General features: G+C 40.9%; 1 protein-coding gene across 2 annotated transcripts; it reads left to right on the plus strand.

Annotated features, from left to right (window-relative positions):
• The first annotated feature begins 5,139 nt into the window (after positions 1–5,139).
• Positions 5,140–12,786, plus strand: LOC139433846 (zinc finger protein 664-like). Of its 2 annotated transcripts, none has more exons than XM_071203278.1 (2): positions 5,140–5,992; positions 11,276–12,786. In XM_071203278.1, the coding sequence occupies exons 1-2, from the start codon at positions 5,800–5,802 to the stop codon at positions 12,331–12,333; spliced, it is 1,251 nt and encodes a 416-aa protein (XP_071059379.1). In that variant the 5' UTR covers positions 5,140–5,799; the 3' UTR covers positions 12,334–12,786. The 2 variants fall into 2 exon arrangements, with proteins under 2 accessions (XP_071059379.1, XP_071059380.1); XM_071203279.1 differs by lacking the exon at positions 5,140–5,992 and adding an exon at positions 6,318–6,357.
• Positions 12,787–17,159: the final 4,373 nt, after the last annotated feature.

The raw sequence follows: 17,159 nt of genomic DNA on the forward strand, positions 1-17,159 counted from the left end.
TATCGGACAGGGCCACTATGCTCAATTGCTTTAATGAGCATTTTGTGTCCTGTGGTTCTCTATTTGATTCGGTCACTAACTCTGCTTCTGTAAACACCACAGTCTGTGACTCTGAAAAACGTGGTCTGGAAAACCCTTTCAGTTTTACCCCTTTTACTGTTGATGTTGTTCATGAAGCCTTATCTAAGCCAGATCCTAGGAAACCGGCTGGCCCGGACAACTTAGAACCTTTCTTTTTAAAGATAGCTGCAGACTTTATTGCTCCACCTCTTACTTCTCTTTTTAACCTCTCCCTCAGCACGAACACAATTCCAAAAGTATGGAAGTCTGCTTATGTCTTGCCTTTACTGAAAGGAGGGGAGGCAACTATTTTAAATAACTATAGGCCAATCTCTAAATTGTCAGTTCTGGCTAAGGTTCTTGAACGCCTAGTGAGTCAACAGGTAAAGGAGTTTTTATGTACAAATGACATCCTGTCTAAACATCAGTCAGGATTCAGAAAGAAACACAGCGCCATCACTGCCACAATGAAAGTGGTGAATGACATTACTAGTATTTTAGATAATAAGCAGAGTTGTGCAGCTCTGTTTATTGACCTTTCCAAAGCATTTGACACCGTTGATCATCGCATCTTAAAGCAGAGGCTACTCAGTATTGGCCTATCCAGCCTTGCAGTGGGTGGTTTGTAAACTACCTCTCTGAAAGGTCCCAATGTGTTCATTTTGATGGACTGTCTTCTGAGTGGTTAAACATTTCTAATGGTGTACCACAAGGTTCTGTTTTAGGACCACTTTTATTCTCCATATATATTAACAGCGTAGGTGATAATGTGGATGAAGCTACTTTACATTTGTATGCGGATGATACTGTGATGTAATGTGCCAACTGCTAGGACTGTCTTAGGGAAGACAGCTTTTAGATGCGCAGCTCCTCTGTCTTGGAATAGTCTGCAAATTAAATGGAAACTGAACAATCTGGTGCCACTAAATGTTTTTAAAGCTCGGTTGGATGCTACTCAATCAGAAGCTATTGGTACCTGTTTATGTGGATAATTATGTAAATGATGCTGGATGATGTCCTTTTGTTGTTCTGTTTATGCTTTTATGTTTCATGTGGAACTACTTGAACAGGTCTCCCTTGGAAAAGAGATCAATGATCTCAATGGGATTTATCTGTATAAATAAAGGTTTGAAATTAAATGAAATGAATCCGAAATATACAATTAATCCTAGAAGTTCCGCTGCTGTCTGCAATTTACTCTGCGCGAGTTTCGGGACTTTTCACTGTGAACGTGACGTATCAGTAATGCATGACGCAGCAGACCCAACGTTGCGTTGCTCTGATTGGCTGTCGGACTATTCAAATTGCATTCGGAGGCATTTTGATCTGACCGCGGCCGCGCTGATTTCCACACCTTTAGTTTATAAAACTCCCCCACTACTTAGACTATTCCTTGCACCCCTCTAGCATAAGCCCGAATGGTCTCAACCATATTGCGTCAGTAACGTGCACTTGTTGTTACAGCAGGATCAGTTTGTGTGTTGTAGACACGACCGGTAGATTTTCGCAATCCATGTTCTCAACATGCTTACTTTAACATCATTTTTCATAGTCGGCTAAGGTAGGGCTAAGCCATTTCTTGGTATGGCTGTAGCCTACCCCAGCCATACCCTGGCGACGCCACTGGCTTAGCCTGGTCGACCCAATCTCCATTCAGAAAACAAGCATTCTAAAAGGTTTTTCGCCTGCCGTCTGTCTGCAGACTTGTCAAAGCATTAATTCATGGTTTTTACTAACCGGTATCAGTATGTTGTTACGTCGGCATCATTTAGAAACGTGTATTACAATTTAATCAAAGTAAAATATGTTCATTTTGTTGTAGTTGTAGCTCCCGAGCTCGTCTTGTTTGAATGATACGAGTAAACACGGCTGGCAGCCGCGGTGAAACTCGAGCGACTAGAGCGATGCGATAGGAGCGTTTAGAGCGAAGCGAATATTCGCATCGCGTCCGGTCTGAACGCAGCATTAAAGCGAGCTCCACGCTGCACTGGAAACGTGCCATTACATCACCAGAAGTCCTAATTTAAGGAGTAATTTCTCCCAAAAAAAATTGTTTTACTCACTATACAGCCCCACCAAAAATATTTTCCACCAGCCGCCACGGGTACAGGATATACAGTCCCATGACAAGACCAGCTATGTTATGCTATGTTTAGAAAGTTACCTATGGAAACTATGAAAATGGTGCTGAGTCTTTTCAATCAAATCTGGAGAGAAGGAGATATGCCAAGTGTGTGAATCGTGCTACCATTCAATAAGCCAGGGAAAGATACAGTACAGCTAACCTTAGTAACTATGGACCAATAGCTCTTACATCACACCTATGTAAATGGATGGAAAAGATCATCGTCCGTAGGCTCTCACATGTACTGGAACAGAAAGGGCTGCTGAGTAGTTTTCAGAGCGGATTTCGTAAAGGGCGGTCCACAATAGATGCATTAGTAAGAGTGAGTAACGATGTGGAAAAAACATTGAAAATGAAAGAGATAATGGCAATAGTGTACTTTGACATTGAAAAGGTGTATGACTCTATGTGGTAGATCAAATTGATCAAACTGATCAAATTGAGTAGAATGGGTATTGGAGGGAGAATGCACAATTGGGTAGGACCTTTTTAACAGACAGGACATTTAGAGTAAATGTTGGAGCAGATATTTCCAATTATTTTGAAATAGAAAATGGTAGGTGGTCATATAACTGGGGATTCAAAATGTCAGAAAGCAAGTCATGCTACATGGTATTTACAGACAAACGCAAGATTGATGGCCAACAGCTAACACTATATGATCGTCCAATGACAAAGGTGAATGAGTTCAAATACCTAGGACTGTGCAAAAATGCATATTTATCAAATGGAAACAAAATGCTAAAAAGTATTAAATGTATTGCGAGCTGTAGCTGGATGCAACTGGGGCGCAGACAAACAAGCATTAATAGACATTTACAGATCAATTATGAGGTCCACAATAGACTATGGTTGTATAGTCTATGGAGCAGCAGCAAAAACATCGCTTTTAAAAATTGATAGTATACAATATAAAGCATTGAGGCTATGTATTGGAGCGATAAAGTCATCCCCTATCAATGCAGTTCTGATAGAAGCAGGAGAGACACCTCTGGAGATCAGAAGAGAGAAACTTGCTCTGTCATACTGTGTCAGACTACAAGGAAGTGGAGAAGAAAATATTTCAAATAGAATATTACAGGATTGCTTGGAATATGCAAAATTCCAGGGACGTGGGTTTGGCTGGACGAGTAAGGAGAGAACGAGGGCATATGGAGTGGAGAATATCACGTTTGCCAAAGCAACCCCATTTAGCAGTGTTCTCCCATGGCTTTCCCCAGAAGCTAAAATAGATATGAGTATTGTAGAAAGGAAAAAGGAGTGGCAAATAAATGAAGTGGGAATTAAAACAAGTATGTATCTGAACGAAAAGTACTACAATTTCCTACACATTTATACAGATGGTTCTAAGAACAAGGAAGAGTGTGTTGGAGTTGGCATATACATCCCAGACTTTAAAATATCTATTTTAAATAGAGCCTCTGATCAATTATCAGTGTAAACAGCAGACATGCTGGCTGTAATAATAGGATTGCAGTGGGTTGAAGAGGTCAGACCAGATAGGGTGGTTATATGTACAGATTCATTTTCCATATTACAAAGCATACAATCAACAACAACTGCCAGAGAAGACATTCTCATAGAACTGAATCATAGCCTGTTAAGACTGCACATAGGCGGTATAGATCTTCAGTTCTGCTGGGTGCCTGCACATGAGGGAAGGGAACGAGTGTGCTGATAAATTAGCAAAAAGTGCACTACAAAAAGTGCACTACAAAAGCAAATAACATTACCAGTTCAACTTGGAGAAGGAAAAGCAATCATTAAGAAAAAAGGGATGGAGATCTGGCAGAAAAGGTGGGAGAAAGACCAGAAAGGACTATCACAAAGTACAATTACAATTAATATTCATAAAGAAAGAAACAGAAGGGAGGAAATCATGATGGCTAGACTCAGAATAAATCACACAGCTTTGAATAGTACGCTGTATATCATGGGGAAAAGTGACAGTAACAAGTGTGGGAACTGTGCAGTAAAAGATGATGTAGAACATATCTTGTTACATTGTGACATCTATAAAGCGGAAAGAGAACAATTAAAGGCTAAAGTTTTAGAGGCAGAGGGGGAATGGAGTGTGGTTGGTGTTTTGGGAACAAAAGGAGAGGGAGTAAGAGCTACCAGTTTAAATTATTGAGTGAAACTGGGGTAGGAAAAATAATTTAACATTAGGTCAGGAAAGAACATAGATTTGTATTTTTGTTTTATTTATTTCATGGTTTTATTGATTGATTGATTTATTTCAATTTAATTTTGTTTAGATCATAGGTTAAAGAGTTGGAATGATGATTCATACTCATGTACAGTAGGTGGCGGTATGCACCTTTTTAAGTTGTTTGCAATCCGCCAAAAACAAGAGAAGAAGAAGATATCACCAGTTGTTCGTCCCACATTTTATTCGGTAACGGCGTCTCGTCGCTCCGGTTCTCTCTCTCTGTGTTCCTGAGAAAGTGTGTGTGAGCTCCAGCACTACTGAGCCATCATCTGTGTGTCTGGATAAACCTCTGAATGGACTGTGTGCGCTCTTTTTTCTGGAGTGTTTACCTCGGACTATAGGAGCTAGTAGTGATGGCGAGATGAAGCCTTATGAAGCTTTGAAGCTTTCCAGCCAATTGGTTCGCAAAAGGGTTCATCTCATGAGGCTTCATCATGGGCTTCATTTGAACACAAACCCCCCTGTTGGTGTGTAAAACAGGCAGATTGGACTTCTCAACAGTGTGCTCTATCTCATACCGAGTTCCCATTGAGTAAAGCCTTAGGATAACTCTAAACAACGAACATAAAATCATATTTTCATGTTAACAATATTGTTTTTATTCCAGTTGAATGATTGTGATTGAAAAGCCTAAGGAGGCTGGTAAACATTGCAAAGAGGGATTTGTATTCCTTAATAATATTCATAAACGTAACCATGTTGTAGCCTGAGAAAGGCTAAACCATATCAAAGAATACATTTATTAACTACATTATCTCATTTAGCTGTAGCTTTTATAAACAACAAAAAAGACGTATTGACGAGTCGTTGAACCAGGGACCCTGCGGTCATGAGTCAACTGCTTTCCAGCTGAGCCACAGCGCACACACTAAACGTCCCGGAAAACACTGTAACATCTGTATTCCTGTATTTATTGATGTTTTTATTCCTACATTTATTTATGCTTGTATCTATTTATTATGACATGTTCCGACCTCTATAAGTGAGGGTCTGAGCTCTCTTCATCCATCGTGTCCCCGGGCCCGCCGGGTACAGGAGGGGTAATATGGTTCTTATTATACATCCATGGGTATTATGAGCGTTGTGGTTCAACGGTTCAACCGATCTGAATCGCTTCCTGAAGCAGTCACGTGGTATCGACAGGCAGCGAGGCTTCGTTTGTCATCGGTGACGTCACTGGCCCAAAACGATACAAGCCTCGAAACAAGCCTCAGTACATGCTTCACAAAAAGCTTCGGGGATTACTCGACACACGCTCCGAAGCCTCGGCGCAATACATAACTAGGAGCTAGCTTAGCATGCTAGCTGGAAACACGTTAGCAACGCCAGTCAGATTGAGAGTTTGATAGAGAGAGAAACGGTGTGTTTAACGGAGCTCGCAGGAAAAGGTGACCTAGTAAACATGAGTAAAGTCCAAATGCTGCTGTCGTTGAAGAAGCAGCGACTCACTGCTGCTGTTGAAGAGACATTTGCTTTGTTTGAAAAAACCATAGCCGAGTACGAGGAGGAGCTGTCTCTTTCCAAAGAGGAGAACAAGAGACTCCAGAACCTTCTGGACGCTGTTTTACAGCCTCAGCTTCGGATACCCAGAGCAGGTCTGTTCCCTTTACCCTTAATTAACACTTTACACTCTTCAGTAGCACTTTATTATCACATTAATAACACTTTAGACCCTTTATCAGAACTTGCTGCAGGTAGTAGATCCTGAAGTAAAAGTGCAAACACTAGTGATGGCAGTTTGACACGGGAGCTTCAACCCTGGACTTCCTATTCCATAGAAGCAGTGCTTCGAAGCTTGCTTCAAATCACGTGACATGTGACGTCCGAAGCAGCAACTGCTTCAAGTCACGTGACATGTGACGTCTGAACCAGCAACTGCTTCATTTCCTGAATGAATCACTTGACTGGTTCACGGTCCATTCACGCGATTCAATGCACTGCCTCGTCTCGATTCTGACAGGTGACAGGTTGAAACAGTTTCAAACTTGAGCGCTTCAACACTTTATAACCGCTCTAAACAATGCGCAATGTGTGGGTTGTTGTTGCTGTTGAGTTGTTGTTGGCATTGCATTTGAATTGGATCATTGTAGGGCAGGGGTCACCAACCTTTTTTAGGGTGAGGGCTACTTTCAAAAAATAAAACAAGTCGAGGGCTACTTTTACTCCTCTTTTTTTGTTTTTTGCATATATATTTGTGTATATATTTAGCCCATTTTAACATTATTATATGCTGACCTTTAACCTTTGTGTGCTGTTTGGGTCTGTGGGACCCGTTTGCAGTGTTTACTAAAACAAAATGTTTGCAATTTAATTAATGTAACCTTTTTTATTTGGGGGTGGACCTCACCTCCTCTAGGGGGGTCCTCACCGCCTCATGAGCATGCATGGAAGATTTTTTTTTAAATGTTGAAGTGAAATGCATCAATCTGGTGCACTTTGAGCACAACATGAATTGATGGATACAGCTCTCAACACTCTATGAAAGGGAGCTGTATTTTCAATAATCCAAACATCTTTAGAATATGATCACAACCAATAACAAATCATTTAAACTTGTTTATTCTTATCTTATGTTACCTATTAGCATTCTTTCTTTTTCTTTATGCATATTTTACTAACCACTCCCCTTTTAAACTGTTTTTTTTACTGTCCTATAGTACACATTGGAATTATTTCTTACTTTATCTATATTAAATAGATAAAGGTGTGCTCTCCCTAGCTCTCTTTCTCTCCGTCTCTCTGTCTCTCTCTCTCCCTCCCTAGCTCGCTCACTCTCTCTCTCTGTCTCGCTCGCTCACAAAGGCTGTGTGCTCCTCTGTGGCGATGACGGCTTGCGTTAAAAAATAATAATAAACATATTTGTAAAGTGGGGACACAAAGGTGATTTGAAAAAGTGCGGGGGACATGTCCCCAGTGGAAATTACGCCATGCGTGTGTGTGCGTCAAGTGCAATAAATATATAAGTTACAACACACAGAGTAAAACTCTGCCCCTCATGTGTTGTATAGGCTGGCATGATAGGCTGTTCAATGGGGCTGATGTGTAGTGCAGATTCTGCCAGAAGGAAAATCAGCGGGGAGGTGCCACATTGGTTTTCTTCCCGACTGCAACGCTGGTCCCGCAAATCAAGCAAGAACGTGATTGGTCGATATTCATTGTGGGGTGGGGGGAGGGGTGTTATAGAGTTGTAGTAAGTAGATAGAGTTCGCTATGATTTAGGTTTCGTTTATGCATAGGGTAGATTCCATTTAATTACATTTCCTTTTTTGTTTTGTGTATTTTATACATTTTGGATTTGCTTGGCGAGCTATTTTTAGAACATGCCCGGCGGGCGACTCACGTTGCCCCGGCGGGCGACTAAGTGCCCGCGGGCACCGTGTTGGCTACCCCTGGTCTAAGGAATACATAGCCCAGTGGATAGAGCCGGCGGCCAGGGTGCAGCGATGTCCTCCGCGCAGCTGGTTCAAAGCCCGGAATAGTTACACTTTTAATCATTGCTTTTCAACTGTAATAACTGATAAAAGGCCCTCTCAGCCCAAAAAAATGTCTAGCACTCTCTAGTCTCTTCTCAATAACCCAATACACACAATTATCAATCTTTAATTGCAAATAGAACATGATAATCAGTCTTAGTGTGTGTGCATCGAATATTTTTCAAGGCAAAGATACGTTAAACCCACTGCAGCCTTGCACTTCGCCAGGAGAGGTCGCTGTAACTGAAGCTTCGAGAAATGAACCTATTTCCGACACAATTGTCCAAGTGGTTCGACGCTTCATTCAAAGCTTCATTTTGCCATCACTAGCAAACACCACACTGTGAAAATACTCCATTATTGTTTTTAAAGCCCTAAATGGGCTGGCTCCGGTGTTCCGGTTTATCTGGTTCCCCGATCAACTGGTTGACCGATGTGGAGGCGTGGCCTTCGACTGAAATACACATTTCGATCGCTGCTTCTGTCGTTTACATAAATCTTTTGGTATATTTGGCTGGATAGGAACACTTTGATGCACATTCGGTATCAGTGTGTGAGGTTGTGGTTACGATGGCGATATCCGGACGCGAACAAGATAAAAATCATATTCTTGATTTTTTAACACTTTTTTGTTAACTAGATAATTCCATGTGTTCTTTTATAGTTTTGATGTCTTCAGTATTAATCTACAAAGTAGAAACATATTAAAATAAACAAAAACCATTGAATGAGAAGGTGTGTCCAAACTTTGACTGGTACTGTATATAAAACACACATTTTAATATTTAGCAGGTTCCCTCATCAATAATCATTTATATAAGCGCAACTTTGAACATGTACAGCAGTAAAATGCAACATACGAAACATCATACATTAAACACCGACAGGGAACGTTTTACTGCACCATCATTACTTACATTACATTACATAAGAAGGTGCCGTCAAATGTTCTGTTAACCTGTGAAGGATAAAGATACGGCAAATGTGGCAGTGAATATAAGATATAGTGGGCCTATCATGGAAAAGCTAAGACATTGAGCTGTCTGAGTGGAAAAGTACAGTACGGTGTTAAAGTCCAACTGCTGAGGAGCCTCAGTGGAAATATACGCGGGGTCAACCAGATTAAGAACAGAGGCATCCTGTTATGTCCAAACTGATAAGCCACAAGGTTGCAGAACTCATTGTTCTCACACTAAATCACCCACCAAGCAGGCGCAACAGTTCACAAGGGCAGTCTTGTGAGTGAAACCAGATAAGGAAGTGAGTGAAAGCAAATAAGGAAGTAAACAAAAGCGCGCCGAAGGCTAACCTAAGAGTTGCTAGGGTAAGTAACGGCAGATTACACCACAAGAGAGCAGCAAAGGTGAGGGTTTGACTTACAGTGAACTCAGATCTAGGAGATAATGAAGCTAAGCTACTGTGATTGGGGAAACTTAAGAAGTGAGGTGTTGGTGATATTTGGGCAGCCAAAGGCCAAAGGCCTGGAAGGGAGGCTCAGATAACTCCTCCCATTGTTAGCGATGTATAAAACACAGGAACCAGGCTGTGTTCAGTCTCTTTCCTCTGGCTGGCTCACGTGAGTATCAGGTAAATGTGGGATCCCACAGATAACTGTATTGAATTTGTACTGTATTGATTGTATTGCATTGTCATATTACCATTAAAGTGGATTATTGTTAAACGGTTAATTGTATGCTCTGGATTCCTTCCTGTATGATAACCAGCTTGTTAGGGACGCGCAGAGATTTGGAATGCGGACTAGTTGTCCCACAAAATCTCTTACACCTGTTAAGCCCCAAGGACCCCCTCGGCGGGTACTTTTTTTTTCACTACACTGTCTCAGGGGATCTTAATATTTAAGAACCTATTAATGTGTTCTACCAGATTAACGGGAATAATCTCAGCTAACTGACGATACAAAAACACTTGTGTTTACCAAAACACAAGTCTCATAAGAAGCATCTAAATGACCCCTGAGAGAAAAATGCTAACGCACTTTGGCACAGAACTCAAGATAAAGATACCCTTATTACTTATCGTAGCTGCACATACAAGATATCCGATTAAAGCTGAGTTTCCACAGATTATGTAGCTATATAGTATCATCACTGAGTGATCCAAACTCGCGACAGAGGAAGCAAACACAGACATCACAACACGTACCTTTACGTAGCTTTTACGGGAGATCGTCTCATCTTCGCTGTCAATCTGATCAAAAGACTTGTTCAGTGGCATTAAAACGGTTAATCCATAGGTTGATAATGTTTCTGTGGAATATTTTTTAATTTATAATCCATAATTCCATTTGTATGTAAAAATCGAAGAGTAAAAGTTAGCTGCTAATGGTAGCCACCAGAGTTATCGCAGCTTCCGGTTGGCTATGTGTCAGTCTCACACAAACACAAACACACACACACACACACACACACACACACACACACACACACACACACACACACACACACACACACACACACACACACACACACACACACACACACACACACACATTACCAAATAAGGAGTATGTGGGAGTTCCCCTCGATTCCATTGGCTCTTACGGTTAGAAAGAGATGTCATTCAGCAACATCGAGCAAGGGGGGCCAGAGATAGGTCAAATCCACCCAATTGACCCCAGAAGTGCTTTTCTTTTGCTAAATCTTTCTAAAAAGGTCAAATTTAACTTGTTTTGCATCAATCTTGATACAGGGTACTTATTATATGTTGTAATTTGGATTCCTAAAGCTTTTAGTCTACCATCCCATCATTCAAGGGTGGTTTCACTAGAAGTAATATATTTTTTTTTCTGGACGGACACAATAATTTTTTTTTTTTTACTGTGTTCAATCTGAATTTACTTTAAAATATAAATATCTATTGATTCTGACACTTCCACACCCAACTCGCAGGTGTAACCTTGCTTTAGGAACGAAGATTATTAATGTAACCCTTTTAGAAGGGAAGATATGGTCATTTGTTCTGGGAATGTCATTTTCGAGCCTGAGACCTGAAAAACAGGCTCGGGGCTTAACAGGTTAATACTTGCATACTTTTACTTAAATAAGGTTTGAATGCAGGATTTTTTATTTGTAACCGAGTATTGTAATTCTCTACTCTAGGCGTAGTGTATCTGTGAACGATCCCAAATACAATGCATTGTTTACATTGCCGGAAGAAGAAAAAACGTTTTCATTTTTAACTGGAAGTGGAAAGGGGCGTGCCTACATAAGGTGAATTGAGCCAACACAAATACACAATAGGTGGGACTAAGAAAGATAATGTGAAAATATAAAAACAAAGGCATTATTTAGGGCTGCAAAATGTCTCCCATTGTAATGGTGATTAGATTTTTAAATGCTAACACTTAAGAGTTTGTTCTGACAGTGTGTTTCCTGTTTCCTGCAGATGTCCAGCTGCTGGTGGTGGTTAAAGAAGAGTTTCTCCCTGACCAGCAGGAGTGGAGCACCAGTCTGGACCCGGAGGACCCAGTGCCCCCCCCACACATTAAGCAGGAACAGGAGGAACTCAGGATCAGTCAGGAGGGAAAGCAGCTTCAGGAGCTGGAGGAGGCTGAGATCACCAAGTCCACTTTCACTCCTGACCCTGTGAAGAGTGAAGATGATAAAGAGAAACCTCAGTCCTCACAGCCTCATCAAAGACAAACTGAACACATGGAAACAGAAGCTGATGGAGATGACTGTCGAGGACCAGAACCAGCCAGGATCTCAGATCCAGAGAGCAGTTTACAACCAAAGACTGAGGACGACACTGGAGACTCTTCTGAATCTGACACTGAAGACAGTGCTGATTGGAAGGAGACCAGAGAACCTGCATCAGGCTCAAACTCACTGAAAAATAGACATGAATCTGTCAGTGATCCACAACGTAGTGCTGAAAATAAACAATTCAGCTGCTCAGTCTGTAAGAAAGCTTTTTCACGGAGTGGAAATGTAAAGAAACACATGAGAGTCCACACAGGAGAGAAACAATTCAGCTGCTCAGTCTGTAAGAAAGCTTTTTCACGGAGTGGAAATGTAAAGAAACACATGAGAGTCCACACAGGAGAGAAACCATTCAGCTGCTCAGTCTGTAAGAGAGCTTTTTCACAGAGTGCACATTTAACGGCACATATGAGAGTCCACACAGGAGAGAAAGCACACAGCTGCTCAGTCTGTAAGAAAGCTTTTTCACAGAGTGCAGATTTAAAGAAACACATGAGAGTCCACACAGGAGAGAGACCATTCAGCTGCTCAGTCTGTAAGAAAGCTTTTTCACAGAATGCAGATTTAAAGAAACACATGAGTGTCCACACAGGAGAGAAAGCACACCGCTGCTCAGTCTGTAAGAAAGCTTTTTCACTGAGGGGAAATTTAAAGAAACACATGAGAGTCCACACAGGAGAGAAAGCACACCTTTCTGACAGACAGCTGCTCAGTCTGTCAGAAGGCTTTTTCACGGAGTGATAGTTTAAAGACACACATGAGAGTCCACACAGGAGAGGAAAAATAGAGCTGCAATGTTTGTGACAAAAGATTTAAATGGAATAATTGTTTCAAAAGACATAAGTGTGTTGGTCGTCAGCTGCTTCTGTAACTGTCAGGGAATACATTTGTCTATTTTGTATCCTGATGACCTAATGCCGTTACATGTAATATGTTACTCCCTAAGCCTGATTTCACCCACCTGCAACCGATTCGCTAATAATCACAAATCTTCATTTTCTTTGACCCCTTGACTCGACTATTTCTTGTTTAATAATCATTACATCTCCTAAGGACCAAGTTCCCGTGTCCTGCCTTTCACCTGCTGATCACCGACTGCTCATTTAACACTAGAACCGCCAACGGGTAAATTTTACCCGCAGCTGTTTTTTTATTGTATGTAACTTTTTTTCAATAAAATATTAACGTCTCCCAGTCCGTGACTTTTCCTGAAAGTGTGTTATGTAACACCCTGTGTTGTTAAAAATGGTCAATATGAAGTCAGATTGAAAAAATCGCCAAAAAAATGGATATTTATACCTATTTCCGCCAGCGGGTAATATTTACCTCATAGAAATGCAGCGCTCCTCGCGCTATTGATTTTGCGATCAAAATGATCAAAATACTACGGAGGGAAGATATTTTCAGGGAGGGGGGGCGGCGCTGCTGGAAGAGCAGATTGCGAGTGAGAGGTGCCTGTCTTCGTCCCTTTACAAGCTTCAAAAATGTATTTATCGTGTGATTTTGGAAATAAAAGTTTCATATTCTGAAAGCCAAGACTTTGTTTGTTTAAAATCAAACAAAACACCCGAACCCTGAAAAAAATAGTTGTTTACGTAAATCCACGTTTACTCTGAAATGAGCCGTTGTGACTTCCGACTGATTTTGATAGAGCGGGTCACATAATATGAAAAACTGAGAGTCCACAGATTATATTGGTATACATGTCATCCCTGTGCGATCAAAACTCACCGTTCTGTATGGTACCTTGGAAATCAATAGCGGGTAAACTTTACCCGTTGGCGGATATAGGTATACAGCGACCTCTGGCGGTTCTAGTGTTAAGGTGGACTCACCTTTACAAGTGACCAGCTAGTCTTATGGCGCGTTTCCACTGCAGGCCTCGCTCATTTTGGTTAGGCCTTATTAGGCCCGGCTCACTTTAATGCTGCGCTTCCATTACAGTTCAGGAACTGGGGTAGTTACTATAGTAACGCAGTGTAGGCGGAGCCGTGACGTCATCAATGAGAGCCCCAGAAAAACAACACAGCCGCTAGCTCTTAGCACTCAGAGCTCACAGCTCCTCATATCTGTTCAGAAACTAGACAAAAGTTAAACAAGTACAAACCACAGACTGTCTGTGTCATGGAGAATACAGTCGCTGGTTTATTTATGTCTGTATAGGCCGTTGTTGTGAGTGTGGACGGTCGGAGCATATATAACGTTAGCTTAGCCAAGCTACATTTAGAAAACACGCATTTTAAAGGGTTGTTCGCCTGCCGTCTGTCTGCAGACTTGTCAAAGCCTTAATTCATGGTTTTTACTAACCGGTATCAGTATGTTGTTACTTCGGCATCATTTTGAAACGTGTATTACAATTAAATCACGGTCAAATATGTTCATCTTGTTGCAGTTGTAGCCCCCTTGCCAGCGATTCTCTCTCTGGTTTAGCATACTCAGCCCGACTCAGCCTGGTTGTTCCTGGCCCTAGAACCACGATGTTATGGGGCCAGACAAACTGGGAATTAGGATCCGCTAGCCGGTACTAGGCCAAGTGGAAACGCAACCAAAAACGGGCCCCGCACGGCTCTGCAGGCTTAAAGCGAGCTACCCGCTGCAGTGGAAACACGCCATTAGTGTCTTATTGCAAATGTTTTGTAAAGTGATGCTAGACCAAAAACGTGCTGTTAGGTAGTGTGCTCTCTGCAGGACGGTGTCTGTACTCAAATATCGTTTATGAAATGAGAGCTTCATTCAATTTTTGTTGTCTAAAAAACAATGTCAACAGTGCATACATGTTACATCATCCAGTTCAACTGTCATCCACATATTAATGATTCAAAACAGCAATGTGTAAGATATGACTACTAATTGACCATTTCAACAGAATATGAAGAGGTTACAGTCTTGAGGCCATGTCCAATATGTTTGTGTTTTGTTTGATTAAATAAACTGAAATGAGCATCCATCCATCCATCTTCTCCCGCTTATCTGTGGTCGGGTTTCGGGGGTAGCAGTTCCAGCAGAGAGCCCCAAACTTTCTTTTCCCTGGCGACATCAACCAGCTCTGACTGGGGGGTCCCAAGGCGCTCCCAGGCCAGCGAAGAGATATAATCCCTCCACCTGGTCCTAGGTCTACCCCTTGGTCTCTTCCCAGCTGGACGTGCTTGGAACACCTCCCTCGGGAGGCGCCCAGGTGGAATCCTTACTAGGTGCCCGAACCACCTCAACTGGCTTCTTTCGACGCGAAGGAGGAGCGGCTCAACTCCGAGTCCCTCCCTGATGACCGAACTTCTCACCTTATCTCTAAGGGAGACGCCAGCCACCCTGCGGAGAAAACCCATCTCGGCCGCTTGTATCCGCGATCTCGTTCTTTCGGGCATGAGCATTCAATGACTAAATTATTCTTAATTACTGTCATTACATCATGGGTTTGCATTGCAATACTAGAACGCATAAAACCCAACTTCAGTTCTTCCAAGTTGCGGGTGTTCATTGTTTAGAAGTCTGCTGTGTTTCATCCAAGCTTCCACTTTGTGCTCCGATAATGCTGAAAGTATCTGTTGTATGCTTTACCTGCTCCAGTAACAAAAGTGTAATTCACTGGACAGAGAGAAGAGATAGTGGATGGATCCAAAAAAGAACCAGAAGATAGTCCGTAGAGCCTTCAGGTTCTGATAATGATCAGGGACAGAGCTAGAAAAAAAACTCCAAATATCTGAATAGAGCTAGAAGATAGCCAGTACAAAGCCAACAAAGACCAAGTAGAAAGACAGGAAGGAGCCAAAAGAGTTTGTGTTTTTTAATATTCAAACTCTTCTCTTAAGATATTAGAACTCCCTATCTCAACATGTATCCTTTTATGTCAATTATAAAACCCTTACATTTTTACTGCGAATTATTGAGATTGTTTCACAGCTTTATTTTTATTTTTTCCTGGTATACATAGCAGGTTTTATTCATGGTTTATGAATATTATTTTGAGATTTTATTGTAGAGGCTACAGACACAAAACATGGACATTACAATAACAAAAAGAGACATTCCTATCTCAGACAAAAAAAAACAGAAAATAAATAAATAAATTACAGTCAGTTGGTCACTTCAACATTTCATAAACAAAACAAAAAATAGGTTGACAGTCCAATATCATCAAAAGCATTTATTATTCCTTTTTATCCCACTCTTCACTATAGCTGATTGTTTCCCATTTCATGGTGTGTTGAGCCATCCTTTGATTCTTTGTGGCAATCATCCTTTCCAAAATAAATTTTGTTTTTAAATCTACTTTGCACACACCTTAAATTCAGATTTCCCCTTGATTGAGCTTTAAAAATAAGTACTTTTGCCAGAAGAATAATTGTATTCATCAACTGTATTGTCCTCATCCAAAAGCCCAAACAAAAGATAAGAGGGAGTAAATGCAAAATCAATATAAAGTGTCTTAAGCCCATTTTTGCAACATATGGACAATACAAAAATAAATGCATCTGGTCTTCCTCTTCCTCCTCACAGAATCTACAAAGTGGTGACGGTTCAATATTAAAAGTGTTGTGTTTTTTGTAGCGATAATCTTGTAAAAGATCTTCAGTTGGAAGATTCTTGAATAGGAATCAATTGTTGTTTTGTATATGGTTCTAACAAATTGTTTCCAGGGTATCAGAATATTAAATTCTTCTTCCCAGAAAAAACAGACCGCATGAGGAAAAGCAGTAAGGCACTTGCTCTGTAAACAGTGATTATAAATTATTCTATTTATTTTCATTTTTGAAAGCCATTTCTGACTTCTTGTATGAGGTGTACAGACCTGTTGTCGGTTTCCATCGTTTTTAATTTGCGTTTCCAGTTTGTGTGAATAGCTGAAAGCAGCTGGTTAAAGTGAAGGAAATCACATATCTGACCATACATACAGCGAAAACACTGATATGAAATTAAATTACCTGTGCTATCTAGTAAATCATTCATGAAAATAATTCCTTTTCTCAGGAGACTTTCCCATAATAGTGGTTTTCCATCTAGTAAAACTTCTGAGTTCAACCATATTAATTGATTTTGGATTATCTGGAGTAATACTGGAAACTCAACCAAGCCTTCAATGCATCTCTAACAAATGGTGATATTTCTACTAATATTTATTTGAATAACCATCACAGTGGTGAGATTTTAATTGGAAAAAGGGAAACAGTTTACAGTAAAAAAATAAGTGCCCTGAAAATATGTTCTGACTTGTTCTCCAAAGACATCTTATTAATCCAAGATACTTTTAAGGAGGAATTCATTGCTGCCACATTTTTTAAGTTTAGTCCACCATTTTCAAGAGTATTATATATGTATTGCCTTTTTATCTTGGCAGGCTTATTATTCCAGATGAACTTTATCAAGTTCAGCATTTATCAAAGTTAGGCCTTAACCCAGCTAATTTTGAAAAGTTATTTAAATCATGTGACGAAAAGGGAGCTGAGCCAGAAAGCAAAGCTCTCTGTCTACCGGGCCATTTTCGTTCCTACCCTCACCTATGGTCATGAAGGATGGGTCATGACCGAAAGAACGAGATCGCGGATACAAGCGGCCGAGATGGGTTTCCTCCG

This window comes from Pseudochaenichthys georgianus, chromosome 5 (genome assembly GCF_902827115.2).
Source record: "Pseudochaenichthys georgianus chromosome 5, fPseGeo1.2, whole genome shotgun sequence".
NCBI lineage: Eukaryota > Metazoa > Chordata > Actinopteri > Perciformes > Channichthyidae > Pseudochaenichthys > Pseudochaenichthys georgianus.